Source organism: Apus apus, chromosome 4 (assembly GCF_020740795.1).
Source record: "Apus apus isolate bApuApu2 chromosome 4, bApuApu2.pri.cur, whole genome shotgun sequence".
NCBI lineage: Eukaryota > Metazoa > Chordata > Aves > Apodiformes > Apodidae > Apus > Apus apus.
The window spans coordinates 47,801,240-47,821,498 of record NC_067285.1 but is presented as its reverse complement, the minus strand read 5'-3'; the positions used below and the strand labels follow the sequence as shown (position 1 = coordinate 47,821,498).

The 20,259-nt window shown below is 38.7% G+C and overlaps 2 protein-coding genes across 12 annotated transcripts in view; both read right to left on the bottom strand.

The window, feature by feature from the left end:
* Positions 1-6,345: 6,345 nt before the first annotated feature.
* ADAD1 (adenosine deaminase domain containing 1) lies at positions 6,346-15,546 on the bottom strand. Its single transcript, XM_051618271.1, has 12 exons — positions 15,360-15,546; positions 14,532-14,636; positions 14,050-14,223; positions 13,459-13,626; positions 12,882-12,953; positions 12,243-12,368; positions 11,117-11,240; positions 10,755-10,925; positions 9,604-9,830; positions 8,061-8,298; positions 7,399-7,531; positions 6,346-6,852 (listed from the first exon to the last, which is right to left on the bottom strand). Exons 1-12 carry the CDS (start codon positions 15,544-15,546, stop codon positions 6,739-6,741), a joined length of 1,839 nt encoding a protein of 612 aa, XP_051474231.1. The 3' UTR covers positions 6,346-6,738.
* Positions 15,547-16,389: 843 nt separating this feature from the next.
* Positions 16,390-20,259, bottom strand: part of BLTP1 (bridge-like lipid transfer protein family member 1) — a 115,605-nt gene continuing 111,735 nt past the window's right edge. For all 11 annotated transcript variants that reach the window (XM_051616576.1, XM_051616574.1, XM_051616575.1 and 8 more), the window contains 4 exons: positions 19,889-20,083; positions 18,864-18,998; positions 18,126-18,291; positions 16,390-17,155 (listed from right to left, as the gene is read on the bottom strand). In XM_051616576.1, coding sequence (XP_051472536.1) covers positions 16,939-17,155; positions 18,126-18,291; positions 18,864-18,998; positions 19,889-20,083 — 713 coding nt within the window. In that variant the 3' untranslated portion in view covers positions 16,390-16,938. The remainder of the gene's footprint in view (positions 17,156-18,125; positions 18,292-18,863; positions 18,999-19,888; positions 20,084-20,259) is intronic.

The window sequence follows — 20,259 nt, the reverse complement described above, 5'->3', positions numbered from 1 at the left end:
AAATTAAATCAATTGTTGTCCTCAGGAAACCAGTTATATATGTAATGATTTTGCTGACTGTTTTAGGAGTGCAGCTGGCAAACTCTACAATGTTACCTGGACGAAATGAGCACCCTGGAGAATGAAATTGAAGATGAGAATTTTGATAATCTTCAAAACATCAAAAAGAATCTCCAGAGTCTTATGGTAAGTAAAATTTTTACTAATCTTAAAAAGAAAAGAAAAAAAAAGTGTTAATGAAAAACAATGCCAGAATCAGTGTAACAGTGTTTTTTATGCCTCAAGGTCTGTGTCTTATCACCCCTTGAGAATACAGGAATTTACAGAAAATTATCTTAACATTAAACTGTATGACATCTATTTGCACTATAATCCAATACAGTCAAACAGATTTGAGCCTTACTAGTTATACAGGTCAACATTTTAGAAAATACTACGTTAATTTTCTTTACTGAATCAGGCAAGGCATCTTTTGTCAACAAAAACTTGCTTTTAGGAGTGAAGCACAGCAATTATTTACACAAGCAATGACTTTGAAAACTGTGCCATAAATTTATGCTTGTTAATTACCCAGTAATGAACGTAGTACACCTTGATACACTACATAAATTTCACAGCTAAGAGATCATTGTATGATTCTCGAAATCATCTTCAGGCTAGAAGTCAAGACTTGCCTCTGCTGCAGTTTTTATCATAGAGAGTCAATGTGTTTAGCTTGTAGTATTTTTATGCTTAAAAAAAATCTACTTGATAAGCGGCAGCTTCATTGTATCATGCCTTACTGCTTACCAACTGAAGAAAAGCTAGTCTCCTGAAGTATTAAGTGTTCTTTTTTCTTAAAAGAAAAACTTAGAATACAGAAGTTCATGTATCATTTCTAAAATTAGCTGGCAAGCTAACTGGCTGTCACCAAACCACAAAACTATCTGTATTGCAGGACCTAACTCCCCCAGGTACTGGATGCAAGACATGTGAAGCTAACGACCAGAAAAAGTTTCCTGCATTTCACCAAGAACTGACCAACTTCCTGACATCTATGCTAAAAACAATCAGCTAACGATTTTCATTTTTACCGCTACATTATTTATTTAAATATTTAATTATGACTAATTTATATATTTTGCCCTGTGGCCTACTGGCTTACTGTCCATTTTGGGACCCCTGTATGTGTGATAGTCCGAGTGATAAGACTGTTCTAAGATCACATTTGATCCTTTCTGTAAGCCCTACGGGCTCAAAATGTACTTTGGAAAACTAAATGGTTCTCACTTAGTCAAGAAACTAAGAGAGACAACTATTTATTAAAAGAATTATTAAAAGCTACTTGTAGATTTTATTAATAAATTTCAGCAATATATAAAAATTATGCCTTGAATCTTCTTTGTTAAATGATACTGTCTTTTTCACCAGTGCCTTACTACTCTGCTTTTTTTTAAGAATGCAATTAAAGAACCCAAAAAAAGGACTGACCAGTATACAAGCATACCAGACCCAAAACAAGGCACCTGCAGATAACCTTTTAAAAACATCATAAAATACCAGTTTATGCTGACATACAGCATAAGGTATAGAAGTAATAGCACCAAGTTGCTTCTCCCAAAGAAACCCAAAACCCCAAACTTTGTTTGTGAGCTATTCTACTTAACTATACAGGCTTTCTATCATATATTGGGCAGGATACATTTTTCTCATAGGTGTAAGCAAAACATGCAGCTCCCTGAAGTCTTCAGAGGCAGGGAAACATTATGGCAACAATAACGCACCTGAAAAAATAACTACGCAGGCAACTGAGGTACCAATGTCCCAGAACCCTTACATAGCCAATTCCTTCCAGCAACAACCAATATAAAATTGATGATTAATGTGTAAATGTGAACACATACTGCCTTAAGTATTCACAAAAATCTTTTTGTGGAACCTCAGAAATGTGCTTATTTCAAATGAAGATGGAGTCAGTCATGTGACACTCCCAAGTTTTATGCAGAAAGAAACAATTAAGAAGAGCATCTTTTACAATCCAAACCCCACCACTCGATGCTAACAATGCAAGCTCTAATTGATGAAAGTAAGCCGAGTTATCAGCCTATCTTTTAGTCTTTGATGTGTTTTGCTGGTGGGCGTGGTATGGAGTACTTCATATTACACATAAAAACAGACTAACAATGGAAAAAGCAGCAGTTTTCTTCAATGCTGCAAAAAGGAAACGGGCATTAATGATAGCTTTCTGCCAAAACTGGGAAAATACTTACAGCATTGGTATCTGTTGCTCTACTGATCTTCTCTTCCCACAGTGAAGAAGTGCTCTGTCCCCACCCACAAGGACTCAGAAAAATATTGTCAGTCATCACAGCCACAAACAGACCAGCTCCACCCTCTTCTCAAATCAGAAACCTTCCAAATGAGAGCCTATAGTAATACCTAAACACACTGTGACACAGAAAATGAGAAAACAGGCAAGAAATCTATACCTAAAAATTCTTTGTACCTTGCTAATCTTTGTAGAATAATACTTTTATTTATATATATTCCTTCTTTCTTCATAAATTCTCAAAAGAAACATGCAAAAAGGATTAAACAAATCTTTAAACAGAAACCGAATTTAAATACACATGAAGCACTGAGCCTGTGAGTTAAAGTAAAAGAGAATAATCTTAAAAAACGCCCCTAAGAATGCAAGAATGACATGAATACAACTGACCTGGGACTACCATTACCAACTCTGGATGAACTGTAGCATGCAGAATCTTGGAAGACCACCCACACCTAAGTGACCACAACAATAAAACTGAGTAAGGCTGAGATTTCCTAGCAGTGACACTAACCTGCAGAGTCACAGCCAATGCCCCCCTCCAATATCTGCTGGACCCCCCCATCAGGTCTGTGTCTGACAGACTGAGTGTGGGACACTTGTTCAAGAGGACACCAACTTGTACTCCAGTGCCAAGTATTAGAGATGGACTGGAAACAGAATAACAGTTTGATAGTAAATACAGTTTTTATTACTTAAAACGAGTAAGATTTACAGCTATAAAAATATACTAGATAATATAACTCAGTGACAGTGGTGTGGTTTTAGATTATCCATATTTCACTGAGTTTTTTCACTTGGTGACTTAAACATTAAAACCTTTTGAATCAATTGCATCTGAAGCCTCTCACATACAGGAGAAAGCTGCACTCTGAAGTAACAGCAGCACACTAACACATGGCTTTGCAGACAAACATGTTCCAGTATCACACCACACATTTATCTCTGTCACTGCCCCAGCTCCAAACACTAGTAATTTTGCAACAAATAGCCTTCACATCATAGACACATACTTCCTTTTAAAGTAGTACTGTTAGACTATCACTATATATATTTGAAAGATCTAGTTTAATGTTACTGAATAGTTAATGATGAACTATTCACTGATGTTAAAAATGCTGGCAAATACGTAATCTTATCTGACAAGTTTTTTCAACTAAGTTATTTTTCAGATAATAAGTTCTGATTAAAACAAAGATAAAGATTTACGCTCAAGTCACTGTAACTTTGTATTCTCTAAGGGCCACAGAATGAGAAAAAACCAGCAACAGTAAGGAAGCATGACAAACCACAAAACTGTAGCAGAATTTTAGAAATAAATGTTAGTATGGATCCAAGATACAGAGTAGTGGTCACTAGACTCCTAAGTGCTAAGAGGTTTTGAGGCTGCCATAACGTAGCACATGATAAGGGTAAATAACATTGACTGTAATACAGAAGGTGAAAGCTTAGCATAAAGAAAAATACACTGTCAGTAACACAGAGTAACTAGCGTATCTCCAAAGACAGTGACAAAGATCAGTTCATATTTGTTCAGAAAATCCATAGAAAAAAACAACACTACGGACTTGCCACTAAAACTTGCACATTCACAAAATACAGATCAGATCAATATTAATACCGAATGGAACATCTGTCAAGTTCTAGTCAAGAAACAATCTAGTTTCATTTGACAGAACTAGAAGCATACTTTACTCCTTGGTTTGCAACACTATAACTGTAGTCCATTTGGTAGGCTGTTAGCCTTTTGTTAAAAAGCAGAGAAAACATCTGAAGTTTAAAAAATATTGATAAAATTCAACATACAGCAAATAAAGTCTCTATATGTCTTTGTCAAATTTGCAATTATATACCTCTCATACTTAAACAGCAGCTGCAAGATCAACTCTTGTTTTTGCCCAAGCTTTAGAAGAAATATTTAGAAAAATGCCATATTAAAGCACCTGAAAATGCATAGTTAGGTGAACTACCATACACACCTTTTCCTTTAAGCTGTAAAAAACGTTACACATGACATGCGATGGGAGAAGTGAGATGTAGTGTCATATGACTTACATGTATGAGACACTTGATGAGACACATATGACATACATGGCACGTATGTATGTTATATGCTACGTGACCTGCATGTGACATGGTATTTACACAACATGTGACATCTGACATGACAACGTGATGTGTGATCTGTGACATCTAAGTAATACGTGTAATGTGCGGTACACAACACGAGACGCGTGACGTGACATAGTATGTGACATGTCCCACATGACCTGTGCATGCAACATGTATGTCAGGTTTAATGTGCATGTCAGATTCAGCATGTGTGGCAAGTTACATGCATGTCAGATTTGAGATGTATGCCACTTGTGACGTGTATGGGTATAGCTGGTGCATCTGTACACGTATAATATATTCTCACCAGTGGACCTCAGTTCTTCTCAAGCAGGGAGGGGAAAGGCTGAGCTCTCACCCAGAGGCTGCTGCTGCTGCTGATGTTCACATCTGCCTCTGGTCTGTGTGGCCAGCCGTGTATGTATGCATGCGTGGTGTGTATGTGCTCTGTGTGCATAGACCTGTCAGTAATACATCTTCAGCCTCATTGCTGGAATGACAGCACTCTTGCCTCTCTCGGGCTTGTAAAGCCATACATTTTGGAATTACTTAATAGCTAAGGAAAAACCTGGATAGAACACCTATGTGCTTACCATCACCAGCTCAGTGCATTCTGCATATGCTGTTACTTAACCAAAAAACCCATCCAGATACAAGAACTGAACCCATGCTGTCATCACCAACTCATTTCTCAAGGATCCAGCTATCAAGCCCAGCACACCATTTTCACAACAGAACCTCTTAAGAAGGAGCCTAATTTTACTAGATGTTTCAACTTGCTGCCCCATTAATAAAACAGCTGAGGTACATTAAAAAAGTTCCGTTACTTGTACATATGTAAGGTTTCTAGCTTCACTACATAAAACACGCTGGTGATGATGTCTCAACAAAACTCTAAAAGCCATACAAAAAAACAGTCCAGAACCATAGAAAACACATGGTCACGGAAATTTATTGAAGTTTTAATACCCCTGAAAAAATGCAATGCTAAGCGCTAGCTTGGAACATGATGGCCACTCTCAGGCATTCTTAGAAAGGAAACATCACATAGAGTAAATATTACATGAGCCACAAAAAAACAAACCAAGCAACACTGCACTACTCCTCTTAGTTAAAAGACAGTAACAACAAAACAGCAGAATAGCAAAAATGGTCAAAGACAGAGTAGTATCAAGTCAGTGAGTTTCAACAACTTAAAAATCAACCAATGATCATCTTGGGTAAAGACTGCACAAACTAGTTACAAAAACTGATTAATGAAAAAAAAAATAAAAATCCGGAAAGTTTTGGTTTAGGATCCTCCTACAATAAGAAGCTGAAACAACTATGGCACAGAACTGCTACTGATGCATGAAAACATCACATAACTGAACAGCTTCTCATACTTGTATGATATAGAAATAACAAGCAACATAGTGCAAGAAAGTGCACTATCTAGATCAAATAGACTAATATTTCTCACCACCACACAGAACCCAAGCATTGCACTTAACAACATTATTCTAAACATTATCAACATGTTATCAGACTCTTACTGTAACTTAAAAGGAATTACTTTCCCTCTCAACAGGCAGTACTTTTCCAATTATTATGTATGCAGACAATGTTGTGAGTACTTGGCAGTGTATTGATAATCTGTGGGTCAAGGAGTCCAACTGATCCCCAAGCACTAACATCTGATTCTATGGCAGCTTTCGGGGCAGCACTCACACGCTGAAGGAACCTTGTTTCTGGCAACTTCAGTACTACATCCTGCAATTTAATTATTTACAGCTTGGATGCCTTTAAAATGCTTTGAATTCACTACCAAAAACAGTTATTGTCACCAAAGAGTTGAATAACAGCTTGATAATTCAAAGTTTCACATTTCTAAGTACAGGGACTACTTTTAACCCTTCTACCACGAACAACATACAGAAAACTACAAGCCACTTGGCAGATCTATACCAAATAAAAGTTAAAGAGAGGTATAAACAAGGCAGGGGAAAAGAAAAAAAATCAATACATAGCCGTATCTGCAACTAATACGAAAAAAACATGTTAGTAAGTAAGTTAGTAAGGGTGAGGGAACAGAAATGAGGAGGCAGTCGGGGGCAAAACAACACAGATTTTGCAAAGCTGCTAGATACTCCCACCTATAAGATAACATCAACTTTTGGAACACACTAAACAGTAACAGACGGTTTAACAACTGCATTTAAACCGACAAGAAACAGCTCTGGAATTATTTATCTTGATGCAAATATGAACCCTACAGTTAAACTTTTTACTAATCAGACATCATCCAAACTTGACTTCACATAAAATCTGCCTCACAGTCAGTCGCTGAACTGCTCAATATGTGGAGACTTCACAATCCAGGATCCATAATTATGTCGCTCTAAGTAGCTTTGCAGTAAGTTTTTCGCTTCTTGGTACAATTCAGATTGAAGCTAAAAAAGAGAAAGATCTTAAAAAAAATCTCAAGAATGTTGGATCTCTGTTCTTTACCACTAGGATGTAACAGGAACAAACACAAACCTTGTAGAACACAATACCTATAAATCCTGTAGGTCCCTTAGTTGCGGAGAGAAAGCATTACAGACTCTAAAAACATGCTCTTTTGTATGTTTGGGCATTTATCAGAATGGCAGAGTTTTCTATTAAGCATTTTTTTCAATATATTTTCAGTTCCAACAGTATCTTTACAAAGAAAACAAACATTCACCATCATTCAATGCAAATCTAAACACACAGTATAGAGTTAATTAGAAAGCCATTCTATTATGTAAGAGTTTTTGAAAAACGTAAAAAATGTCTGACAGGAGGGGGAAAAAAAAAGAGTACTTTATAAAGGTTAAGATTATAGGCAATAAAGGAGATTCAGCTGTTGTCTTCAGCAAACTAGAAAGTTGCTCCTGGCTATGAAACCACCTTTGAGACTACCTGTTAAAGAGACTCCTTACTAAAACTTCACACATACCCCTGTACCAGCTTACCTTAGCTTCACGATATGTTGGAATTTGAAGCAAATCATTCCTTTCTGCTTCCTTAGCAAGCATCCTGAAACGACTGAACATTGCCACCTTGCAAAGGCGACTTGCCATGTTAATGCCACTTCTGAACGGTGAACTGTAGACAAAATGAAAAAAAGAATATTAAAACTCAGTAACAAAAATATATATATATAAAAATTACCGGTATATTGGTTTGATGAAGGGGGGATTTTTTTTCTCCTCTTTTGCTTTGTCAATATGATCATACATTCTGCTTCCTCTTTCAACGTGCAAAGCTAATGCAAACCAGCTGCTGTGAGAATATAAACAAGCCAACCAAAAATGGTTTTCAAACTGGAATCCATCTAAAAGGGATGATAACTGGTTTTACATATTGTGAAAACTAGCACATTCATTACAGCAGACAACAAAGATAATTCAAAACCTATGTAATTTCATGCCTTGGAAACTCACTGTAAAATTGTAAGATCTCTTGCACTCCATCTAATCTTAAACACATTCAACTAACACAGGACAGAACTTCCTTCATTTGGGTAGTACTGTGGCATCCGTGCACAGCTTCTAAAAAATGTATACTACACTGAACCAGCATGAAACGGCACGGCTAACCATTATTTCCAACGTAAGGAAGAAAAAAATCTAACCTTTCAATGGTTTTTCCATTTAACCCATCCACAACCTCCAGTGATGCATCTGACAATGACCAATTCAAACTAAGAGACACCTGTTCAAAGTCTACTTGAATTAGGTGTGCAGCATTCACCAAGTAAGTGTGAGATCTGTTGACCACATAAGGCATGGGAAGCTTTGACGTAAGTCCATCATCAACACGCTGTTTTGTAGCTATTTCTAGTCCTCTTACATCCTTGCAATTGCCATCTCCTATTAAAACAAATCCAGATCAGTTACATCTAATTCCACTAAATTGAAAAAACAAAACAACCAACCAAAACAAAACCCTAAGAATTTAAACCCTTCCATTGGTCTACATTACATTCATTTTTCTACATGTTTGTAAAAATCAGTTCCACTATTCACTTCACAGAATAAGATTTATTTCAGCTTATTCTCCAAAGGCATTATTATTTTCATTACACAACTCTTCCTTTTTGGAACAATCGTTCATTGAATCTTCACCTACCTTGCAGAAGACACCATTAAAATAGAAGGTGCAACACTAACTTTGATGTACTGGACTAGAAAATATGCTAAGGAGTTTGCTCATCTTACTCCATATCCAACAGTTTTTCTCACTGCCTACTAAATAAACATACTCTGGTTCATAGCATCTCGAGGAACAATCGTAGAATTTCTATTTAATAGAGGGGAAATAAGTTATAGATTATTATCTTTACTTTGAATACCACTGAAGTGAACACTACAGAATTTTTACTTCAAAAGCGCACAAACTTCCTCAGAAGAACAGGCAGGCATTCACCAATTCTTTCAAGATCTTTTGGAGCACTTCAAAAACCTTGTTCTGTGTTGGGAAGAGCTGCTACATCTTCCATGTCTAGTGAACTCAGACATCTGTGTACTAAGTCTCTTAATCCAAATACTGAGAGAAAGAAACACCTTCAGGATAATGCTCATTAATTTAACTCAGCCACCTAAACTAAAGGTACCGAAATGTGTTCTGATAATAGCACAGTCTTCCTGACTGCCACAAAATCCTGAGAATTCACTACTACTTTGGTAGTCCCTGTTCCTCAACAAAACATCTACTTGCATTAACCAATATGCTACTGTGAAACTGAGCATCAGTCAAATACCAGCAGTTTTCCCACCACTGTTCAATTCTACAGCTAAGTGACTTACACTGTCACCAGATTTGACTGAACTGTTAACATAGCATTTGTCAGACTTAATATTTTCTCAGTATATAAAATTTGAATTTTATAAAACAATGCTGAACTTCTTCAGTTGCTCTAATACATAGGAAAGAAAGGGCAATCTGACAAGCTAAAACAAAATCACAGCGCCAAAAGAGCGAGCATAAATTGACTCTTACACCTGAGAATTTCAAAGATGGAATGAAACAAAAAGAAAAATCCACACGTAGCATCTTTTTAAAAAAATATCATAATTCTTTAAGGAACCAGTTAGGTTTACTTCATGTTTTATAAAATGTAATCAAATCGAAATATGAAAACATATGAAAATAACACAAATTCACATTAAGCTTACCTACAAGAATACTGTTGATATACACTGGTTCAATGAAGTGACTCAGCAATGCTCCCTGTACACCAACCACTTCCCATTTTGTTAACTTGTCAGTAGCTGACATACTGCTGACTGAAGAAGATTCGGGTGGATAACAAACAGTTAGGTAAATCTTTCCTTCTACAGCAACATGGAGACTCAGTTTTTCATTAGCTTCATAAGCAGACACAGATTGTGGACTGAGATACCTGAGGAGAAGAAAATGGATTTCAGTGAGAAAGTACTCTAATCACAGGTTAAAGTGGTACCTAATACTGTTACTCTTTCTCAGAAAACAAATACTTGCACCATGACAGATACTACGTGTAGGTTGCTCATCTTGTGAAAAGCAGCTATAAGGTTACCTCCTTTAAAACATAACTTACACTGCAATTTTACAAAATATTTAAAACAAGCCAATACAACACATCAGGGAGACAAAACAGTGAAGCAAAATACAGTTCAGTGGACCACCAATCCACTCAATGGATTACTTGCAAGTAGCTCCCTTCTAAAAACTGTCTTTAAATAACTCTATACATAAGTAAATCTGCTGTATTAGAAGAAAATACTTCCTAGAGTTTGTCTCAAAGAGCACACATCAAAATTGTCAAAAAGGAAGAGAAAAAGTGCTGAATCTGTGATCCATCAACTATTACAGTTAGCTTACAAACTGCACCCAGTCTCACAAGCCATCTTTTAAGCGTAGACTGACACTGAAAGTCATCTAGAAGCTTTTGCAATTCCAACAGAAGGGGCTTTCTCAGTCAGCACAACTGCAATTAACTGGCTGTGACTTCAGTTCTCCAGACTGCCTTTCAAACACCTCAAACAGAGCATGAAAGCAGTTAGCTGCCTTGTATATATGAAAACGTTGTGGCTGTATGATGTCCAGAAACATCATTCTCTTGCATTGCCCTAAGGGACACAAAATAACATTGTTCATAATAACTTGGTAAACCCGTGACTACTGCTGTTAAATGTAAAAACTATTAAAAAAACCACTCTTGAAAATATAACAGCAGTTTGAAGTGTAAAGATAAACATAGGAGTTTAAACATAGGCAATGTGTTTGCCACTGTGAATAAATTAATCTTCTACTACAGAATCAGAGAAAAGACTGAGGTACTCACACCAGTGGTTTTAACTGAGCAGTTCCTTTTGGAAGTTGATTCATGTAAAGAAAGACAGTTGTATTTGGCTTTAGGATAAGCAGCTTTGAGCCTGGTGCTGTGCAAAATACTGATTTCTCTCTCCTTGCTGAATTGTCTTTATAGAACAGCAAAAGATGTCTATAAAAGTATCTAAAAGAAAGTAAATGTGTAAACCACCACTTTGTTTACATACACATAGACACTCACATTTAATTCACATGATTTGAAAATAATCCAGAAGGTACTACCTATAAAATGCAAGTACACTCATACTTAGATTTGTAAAACTGAAAAGAACTGACTGCAAGAGCACAAGTAACTGTTTGCATACACATTCTCACCTAAGCAGTGAACGTCTTGCAGTAACTATAGCATGGCTGTCATGCAACACTCTTCCAGAAGTTTGAAAGCACTGGCTGTAATTACATTCTCCTGTTCCCAGAGCTACAACTTCATGCTTTCCACCTAAACAGAAAATAATTATTTGTACATGATTGTGGTGAGTTAACTTTGCCTGGCTGCCAGGAGCCCACCAAACTGCTCTTTCACATCCCCTCATCCCCCAGCAGTCTGAACTCTGTGATCATAAAGACCTTTTCCTACCTGTAAGATTTTAACAAAAAGAAAAATTAAAAAGCTTGTAGGTCAAGATAAGGATGGAGATGGCTTGCCATTTACTGTCATGTGCAAAACAGACTCAACTTGGGGCAGATTAAACTTAATGGCAAAAGGAGCAGGATAGTGAAAAACAAAACCAAAACTAAAAACATCTTCCCTCTCTATGTCCCCTCGCTCCTAGGCTCAACTTCACTCTTGACTCTTCTACCTCCTCTCCTCCCTGCATGAGTGGTACCGGGCTATGGGGAAGCATCAGCTCCTAACACTTTGACTGCTGCTCCTTACTCCTCACGTGCATTTCCTGCTCCCACACGGGGTCCCTCCCACAGGATACAGTCCTTCACCAACCACTCCAGCCTGGGTCCTTTCCACTGGATGCAGTCAGCCCTTCAAGAACAGAATGCTCCAGTATGGGTACCCCATGGGGTCACAGGTCCTGCTAGAAAATCTGCTCCAGTGTGGACTCCTCTCCATGGACCACAGCTCCTGTCAGATGCCTGCTCCTGTGTGGGTTCTCCACTGGCTGCAGCTCCCTTCAGGGCACATCCACCTGCTCTGGCATATACTGGTCTATACAGCCTTACACCTCTTTGAGGCAGCACGAGGAAATGCTTATGTAGGTCTTGAGTATTTGCATGACTGCAGACAACAATGCACCCAACAGAGCCACCAGAACAGAATATGTCAAGGAAGAATCTGTGATTCTAAGATTCTGTGATGAGGAGCTACACATATTATATATATAAAACATTTATTTACCAGATCAGAAACATGTTAACCAAGGCTCACTGGGAACACAACCAGCCTAGGTTTTCTGCTCCACTATACTCACAATCAAAACATACTTGCCTTTTTCAATTATGAAGGCAGCCAGTGAACTGCCACAACCTTGGTACTCAGGATGTTTGGAGGTCAGGCTGTTAAATACTTCTGCAAGTGTCTGCGTTATTTTTTTATATATACACTTTCTTCCTTCTAAATAAAACAAAAATCTGTAATACGTAAATTTGCAGGGGCAGGGTGTGGGGGAGAGGGTAAACAAGACATGATCAGCTACTTGCCAAATAACCAAGCACTATCAACATACAGATTCTGAAGGTTATGAGTTGACATGAATAAAGGAAAAGAATATGTAAACACTTTGTGGTTTTCCTATACATAATAATAAATCAGGGACATGGATCAAATTTGATCACCTGCTGCACACAGTATTTCAAGAAAGGACAGAAACATGGTTTCTACTTCATCAATTCACCACTGAAATTCAAGCAATTTACTCAATTTGTGTCCACTTCTAGAACGAATGGTCAATTTCCCAGTTTTCTGACAGTAATTCTTACAGCACTCTTCACAGAGATGTTTAAAATAACATTAACTTCACTGAGATCAGTAAATTTATTGAAAAAAGAAATTTAAAAAAAGAAAAAGAAAAACTGAAAGCATTTGCTGGGTAATTTGAATCAATAGAGAAAAATGACTATTACTTACCAAAATGGAACCTTGAAACATGAACAGATTTTGCCGCAATTTGGGGCTCAGCAGTAGTAGAACAGAGATAGCCTAAGAATTTAACATTTTAAGCTGGGATGGACATTCCAAATTTCAAAACACTGATCTCACAATTTCTGGCAAGTTAAAGTTCCTAATAGCCTGAGAATTTTCCTTTCTGATTTTTAACTCCCTGTAAGCTAGTAAACTATTTAAGTAGCAACCCTTAAAAGAAAACTAACATTACAGTGACTTCTTCTGAAAGTAGTAACTCAGCATTGAAGCCTTTTAATCATAAAAATTTGAAACCACTTAGATCAACTTCATATTGCTGTTATGTTGTGAGTAGCAAATCAAGTGCAATAACGACATATAAATTAGTACCATCAGTATTCTCTGCTCTGTGCTACAAACTGATGCAACTCCTAATATCCAAAGACAGCTTCAGAATCAACAAATAGCTCTGCCCAAAGGATTAAAAAAAAAATGAATCCTGACAGCTGCTACAGAGATTTTACATAGGAAATCTTTAAGCCAAGATTTTCAAATCCTAATTAGGTGTTACTAGAATATTTACCTGACTTTTCAGAAGCATTTGTCCCTGTATACTCCAAGTCAAGCAGCTCATCAAGAGCTAATTTAGCTGCATTTATTTTAGACTGCTTCTTGCTTACTCCCAGTCCAGTCTTGAAGCGAACACCATCCACCACAGCACAAAAGGCAAAATAAGACCCTATGATATCACCTTTAAAGGACAGAAAAAGAAGACACAATTAGTAAAATTATTTCAAGGTACTTTTAGGAGTAGCTTTAAGTGCTTACATTCATTCCAAGGACAAGACAAAAAGACAATTTGATCACAACAGAACTCAAACGTTCCACCTTTACAAGAATTTTGGCTGCTTTCACTCTATGCATTTTTAACAAAGTTCTAAGATGACCCAAAAATTTATACCACTCACCTGATCAAATTCTGTAGTAATTTATTATGAGACACAGCTGTGAAAACAATAAGAGCAGCCAAAAAGCAACATACGGGGAGGGTAGTGCAATCAACAGTAAAATAAATCAAATCTCCGTTAGTGCCGTCAATACTAACCACAGAAATTCAGATAAATCTCAAGGATAATAAAACATTATTTAATTCAAGAAAAGCGTAAGTATTTACCTGCCACAGCAGTTTCTTTCAGTTCAAGGTGTACATGGTGCATTTGTGCAAACTGATGCAAGGCAAATACTGGGTTTATTACTCCCTCTTTATATTTTGCAATCAAGTTCTCTAGACCTTTGTTTGGACTTGATGGAACTGGGGGTGCACGGGCTGCTTTCAGAAGAAAAGGTTCTCAAACAAAAACAAGAAAATAACTGAACACACTGATAATTTGTTTACAATAAATGCTTTCTAGATGCTTCTGAGAAGAAAAAAATCCCAAAACAAAACCATTTGCTCTAGAGCAGTAATGCTTCGCACTGAAACACACATTAACAATACTAGCAATTCTGAAATGTTGTGTACCTCCTCTTTTAAAAGCAACAAAGCTTTTGAGTACTAAATCCACAGAACTATGAAGCCATGGACCCTCCTGGCACTATACAAGTTTTGGCGACCACATACACCTCTGACTGAGGTGGCCAGGACAGAGTACTTACCGGGAGAGCTGCACTCCCCCCCACCATTAACCACACTTGGAACCAGGACAGCACTTGACAAACTTGCTTCACGTTTCACCTGTCCTAGCATAGAGGCCTTATGCTCTTCAGAGGGCAGTGCAAAGCACAGTTAAGTCATAAGAGACTTCTAGAAATTCTGAGAAGTAGACCTAAGGCAAACCCATGCTTCCGAGTCTCATTCCAAAGACAAACACTTCCTAGGAAAACCCTGGGTTGTCTTTGACTTGCAGCTTTCGTACAGAATAACCAATTAACATTCCCTACGTCATCAGCCTCTGTGAAGGATCAGTGTGTTAAGAAAAAAAAGGAAATGTTTTTTGCCTGCATCAACTCTAGAACGGACTAAATATCCAGCTTAGAGGTTGCCATATACTCAGGCACAAGTATCTCCCAGTCAAGAATAACTAAATAAACTCTTAATGCCTTCACAGCAATACAAATAATTGAAGAGACAGAATTCAAAATACACTCTGAATCATCTGGAACTGTAGTTAGAACTTTTCCTCAGTGATTGCTACGAGCATTCACGCAGCAGTACATACCCAATACTTTGGCAACTTCTAAAGTATTCTCATGTATAACTTCGAAATTATAATCTTTAAATGCTGCTAAAAACCTTTCAGTAAGAACAGACCTAGGAAGGAGAGCAAGTTCAAGAAGATGCTAAGAAGTAATTGAAAAAAGATACAGCAGTAAGAAAAGCAGCAGAGAGTTGCAACCCCTCAAGTAAGAGAAAATCAGTTATTTTCACTAGCATTAACACTATATCCTAAAAGCTTATCCCAACGTATAAACTGAAAACTATACCTGGGTTTTGCACCCCCTCTGGTACAATGCATCGCTGAGACGATGTAAGTGTTGGCCTCAGAGTCACAGCGGGAGGAGGCTTCTGGAAAGGTGCCTGCCTCGGAGCAGGAGCTGGCGACGTCCTGCTGCGCACGGGGCCTGAGCGGGGCCCTTCTGCACCCTGAAACTCGCCGCGGCTGCTAGCCATTCTTAATCCACCTAAGTTTACAGCGAAGTTATGAGACGATACAGGCACGTCAGAAACTCCTTGGCGAAGCCGTTTCACAAGAGCACTATGAACAACTCTCACCCTGCTTCCCCGCAAGCTTGTGCAAAACAAAGACCCCGCGTCCTTCAGTCCCTCCCCTCGATCGACCTCATCCGCCCCAAAGCTCCAGGACGAGCTGGCGCTACAAGATTCGGTCCCTGCTCGCCTCGCCTTCCGAGCTTTGAGGAAAGCCGCACCTCCCGCACGCGGCCGCTCCCCGGGCCTGGCGGGGGCGGTGCCGGTGCCGGGCGGGACCCGCAGCGGGAGGCGGGAACCCCTGAGGGGAAGGAGGGACGGAGCGCGGGAGCCGCACGGCCGCTCCGCAGGCCCACAGGGCCGGCAGCCCCAGCGAGGCGGGGGGCGGGCTCGACCGGCCGAGACGGCTGCTGGCCCCTCGGCACAGCCGCCCCAGCTGGGAAGCGCTGCCAGCGCCGGGATTCCCAAGGCGGGGAAGCCTCAGCGCAGCCCCGCCATGTCGTGGAGAGGGAGAGCGCCCTGCTGCCCGCCACGTGCGGCCCCGCCGCGTGCGGCCGAGGCAGGCGGCGACGCAAAATGGCCGCCGCGCAACCCGCCCCGCCGCGGCAGAGGCCTCCCCGCCTGGCCCGCCACCCGCTGCAGCAGCGGCCTCCCCGCAAGCCGCCCCGCCGCCCAGCGCGGCCGCCCCGCCTGGCCCGCCAGACCCTGGGCTCTGCCCAGGCGGGGCCCTCGCGGCTCCAGCTCCCCCCGGCAAGGCCGGGCTCCCGCACTCCCCTCACTTCAGTGATTCTCGATGCAAAGTCAGACTTAAAACACTTGTTTTGTTTTTTTTTAATCAACGAAGTTGAACAGCAACAACGCCGCTCTGTACAGTAGTTAAATTTTATTACAAGAGTAATAAACTTAATTATTTTTAGCACTAAGGCAATCACAGTTTCATAAGTTACATATATATATATATATAATTTACACAACTCTACATTGACATACCAATTACCAGTCACATCAAGGAGGGGTTTGTGTTACGGCAAATAAAGTTCATGAAAATTCACAGTTAATCTGCAAGTATTTTAAAGATGCAGGAATCATATTGCACATCATAAAACAGTGGATGCTGACAGGCAGATTTACAGTGTTCCAGCTATTCCTTCACAGGATATACCTTGGTCATCATCATGCAATAACTTCAAATACAGAATGGTAGCATGTACCACAGTAAACAGTTACTCACAATGTAAGTTTTAAATAGAGTAGCAAAAAGCTGTTAGGTTTCTCTTTAAACCATATTTAAACTCTTAAAATACAATAAAACACTTTGATAAAATCAAACGGAATTACGGTTGTCACATTATATTTTTAGTATTCTTCTTTGTCTTTTCCTTTCTTTTCCTTCTCGTCCTGCAGTGCAGTACCAAGTTTCTTTATAAGAACTGACAAAACCTTGTCCAAAGGATCCATGACACCACGCTGCAGCCACTTGGGAATAGTAGTCCTTGCATGGTGAAAGCCCAGCTTTTGCAGGATGTAGTCAACACCAACAGGATCAATTTTTCTCCCAGTCCAGGATATTAATCTAAAACCAAAACAAAACACCCCCAAAATAGGTGACCTTAATCTATAATATATAAATATAGCAACTGGCATTTGTATAAGCAAACATTGATTCTTTTTTTTTACCATTGTTACTTCTGACCAACTCCAGTCCAACAGGCATTGTTTCAAATATAATTTTTACAGATGAGCTGAAGATGACCAATGGAACATCCCCTTCAAAGGAAAAGTATGCTCAAGGAGGCAAAAAAACAGGCAGGACTGCCTCCTGATCATGTTTAAATTGATTTGTATTATTCCTGCTAACACAAAATGCCAAGTGTCAGCATTTATTTGGACTAGGTTGATGTGTTGTTTTGATATGTGAATGAACACTTCAGTGCTCCAGCAGTGTCAGCAGAGATTGAAAGAAACAAACAAACCCTGACACAGAGAAAAGGAATTTTCAGGAATTAGAAGTGTATATTGAGAGCAGAGAGTTGCTGCTATACACACTATGCTTTTGTGCTAAGTTTAAACTGCCATAGAGCACCTTGTCTATAGTACTTTTTTATTTTAAGGTAACCGTTTAAAGAACTACTAAAGCTGGAATGCTAAAAATGGAAACCTGCAAGACAGAAAAACTATGGCAGAAAGTGAACGGACTGTTGTGGGACGGAGTGAAACAGGAATCTGTGGCCCTTGATGAGTTTAGTTTTAGTGTACCCTAATTCCCAAGAGCCCCCAACGTCTTTAATTGCTGTAAGCTCTAATCTAGAAGTTAGCCGATGTAACAGATAATAGCATTAGCCAGCTTTGGTCACATCCTTTTTGTCATTTCATATTATTCATACCAGCACTAAGTAGCCAGAGATGAAACTTCAACAGCATCCACATGACTGATCCTCTTACGAGCTAAACAGCATCAGCTTGGAAACACTTGTGGTTTGCAGGACAGTTCCCACAGATAAAATGTCAAGAGAAAGAGATGGCAGATAAGCCTGGGTTGTTACCTCAGAGTGGGTTCCAAATGCCAAGTATTGCACATAAATTCTCTCCAGTCAACTGTAGTGTAAGTAATGCTTTCCTCTGCCTCTTTGTCAGCAGAGCTGTCCTCAAGAACACCAACAGAGTTTTTCTGCCCTGGACGAGCAGCCAAAATCCGCGGAGGAAAAATTGCTACAAAACAGAGAGAGGAAAAACCCAACACCAGTCATTCGTGAGTACCTCACTTGAGTTCTCTTTGTACATCGTTTAATGAGACACGGGCACACATTGCAAGAAAAGAGAGAACCATCTTGTGTTTCAGTTTTACATGATTTCTGGTAAACAGTTTTGGTTTGAACAAACTGCTAGTAAAAAAATATCCTATGAAAACAGGAATGGACACTGGGAAAAACTGGAGTGTGAAACTCTCCCATCTCTCTGCCAGTCCAAAGCATCCAAATACAAGGGCTTTCTTTGCAATTCATCACAGCATTCAACAAAGCTTATCACTTTCCATAAGCAAAACTCAGACATGCTCCTAGTTTAGAACTTTATTAGATTCACTAAATTTTCTAATAATAATGCTCTCATTTTCTTTCATACTGATTTCTAATACTACTTCTCCTGATTTCAATGGAAGCAAAGTCAGTTTTAATTTAAAAAAAAAAAGTCAACTCTATTAAAGAGCATGCAAGTATTCACTGTCAAACAGTCTGATAACTGCAGTTTGTCAAGTGAGTGTTACTGCATAAATAGCAACTTACCTTTTTCTTTTTCTTTTAGATAAGCAGACACCAAGTCATGCAGAAACATGATCAATTCTGCATCCATAGTTACACAAATGTGGTCTGTAAATTCAGTTACTACACTGCATTCCACCTTTGGTTTAACACTTGTATCTACAGTCAGAAAAAAATCATATTAGCACATTTGTAAGTGATACAGTATACATAAAAGTACGGAGAATTTGAATACAAATACAAGTTATTTGAAAATTACATTGCTGTTAATGAACCAGAGACTCTAAAAAGAGGAAGGACCACAATTAACATCTGTGTTTACCAGCTTCAGCATTTCTCAAACAGTTTTTGCATCAGAGTAGCTTCTCATATTTTTTAAAAGATGTTGAAAACAAAGAAATATCACCATGTAACAACCTTCATCATCCTCAACACGGACAGTCAGCCTGCAGCAGTATCCCTGGCTTGTGCTATACTATCAGTGCATGATTTTAGACAGTAAGAAAAGTCGACAGTAGATTTTGCAAGTTTGGCAATTAAAAAAACAACCAAAGCCCAACAGCTGTACTATCCAGGATCAAGTATGGATTAAAACCACAGCTCAACCAAGAGAAACATCTACATTATTGTCTTACACCTTCAGAAGTCTTATTTCCCACCATTTCCAGTTGTAGTCTGCAGATAACATTTTGAAAATAAGAGCATAACATTTAGTTTCCTATCTCATACTCTCTCAGAATGGCCTTCCTCTTTAAAGTTTTAATAAAAATAAGAAAACCATCCCCTTAAGAACAGCCAACCTAGCTGAAATGTTCATATTAATTTATCTTAGTAAATTTTTTCTACAGTGACCACTTTCTGTACTAATCTCCGCTCTTTCATCAGAATGCCCTCTACATTTTATTATGAAATTGTATCCTTTCTTGCAAATTTGCAGCAATTCTCAGATTAAATCCTCTTCTTGTATCAGCACAGTAGCTTTGCATGTTAACTCCTCATGTCTGACAAATGGCCTTTGGTCAAGAAAAAACAAATCATGTTTACTGCACCTTGCAATGAAGGCTCCTGGGGCTCTTGAACATGAATAGATTTAAAATCCAGCTGCATCCTTGGCAATGCAAAGATGGTTTCAGTTTCATGGTTGTAACTGGAGCCACCTCTGAAGCCACTTAACAAGCTTGAGCTTTTCACTGTTGTGCTGCTTTCTGGGTTGTTAGCATCAACATTTCGAAGCAGGTTTAACTCTACAGAGACAATAGGAAATTCATGAATTCAGTAGTCTTTATTAAAAAAAGGTTCTCGTCAGCACAGAGCGTGACAAATATTTAACAAAATATATCTCATAATAAAAAGGAAGGTCATAAATATCACTACCATAACATCTAGGCACTTCTAAGAATCCTTATTAGGTTAAAGTCCA

Bases quoted from the DNA above. Each gene is read 5' to 3' on its own strand.
- ADAD1 (XM_051618271.1), bottom strand. From the start codon at position 15,546: ATGGCTAGCAGCCGCGGCGAGTTTCAGGGTGCAGAAGGGCCCCGCTCA. The intron at 12,954-13,458 runs GTAAATATTCTA...TTAAATTCTTAG, and splicing joins AAATGCTTCTGAAAAGTCAG to GCTATCTCTGTTCTACTACT. The intron at 8,299-9,603 runs GTAAGCTTAATG...TTGTTTTAATAG, and splicing joins TATCAACAGTATTCTTGTAG to GAGATGGCAATTGCAAGGAT.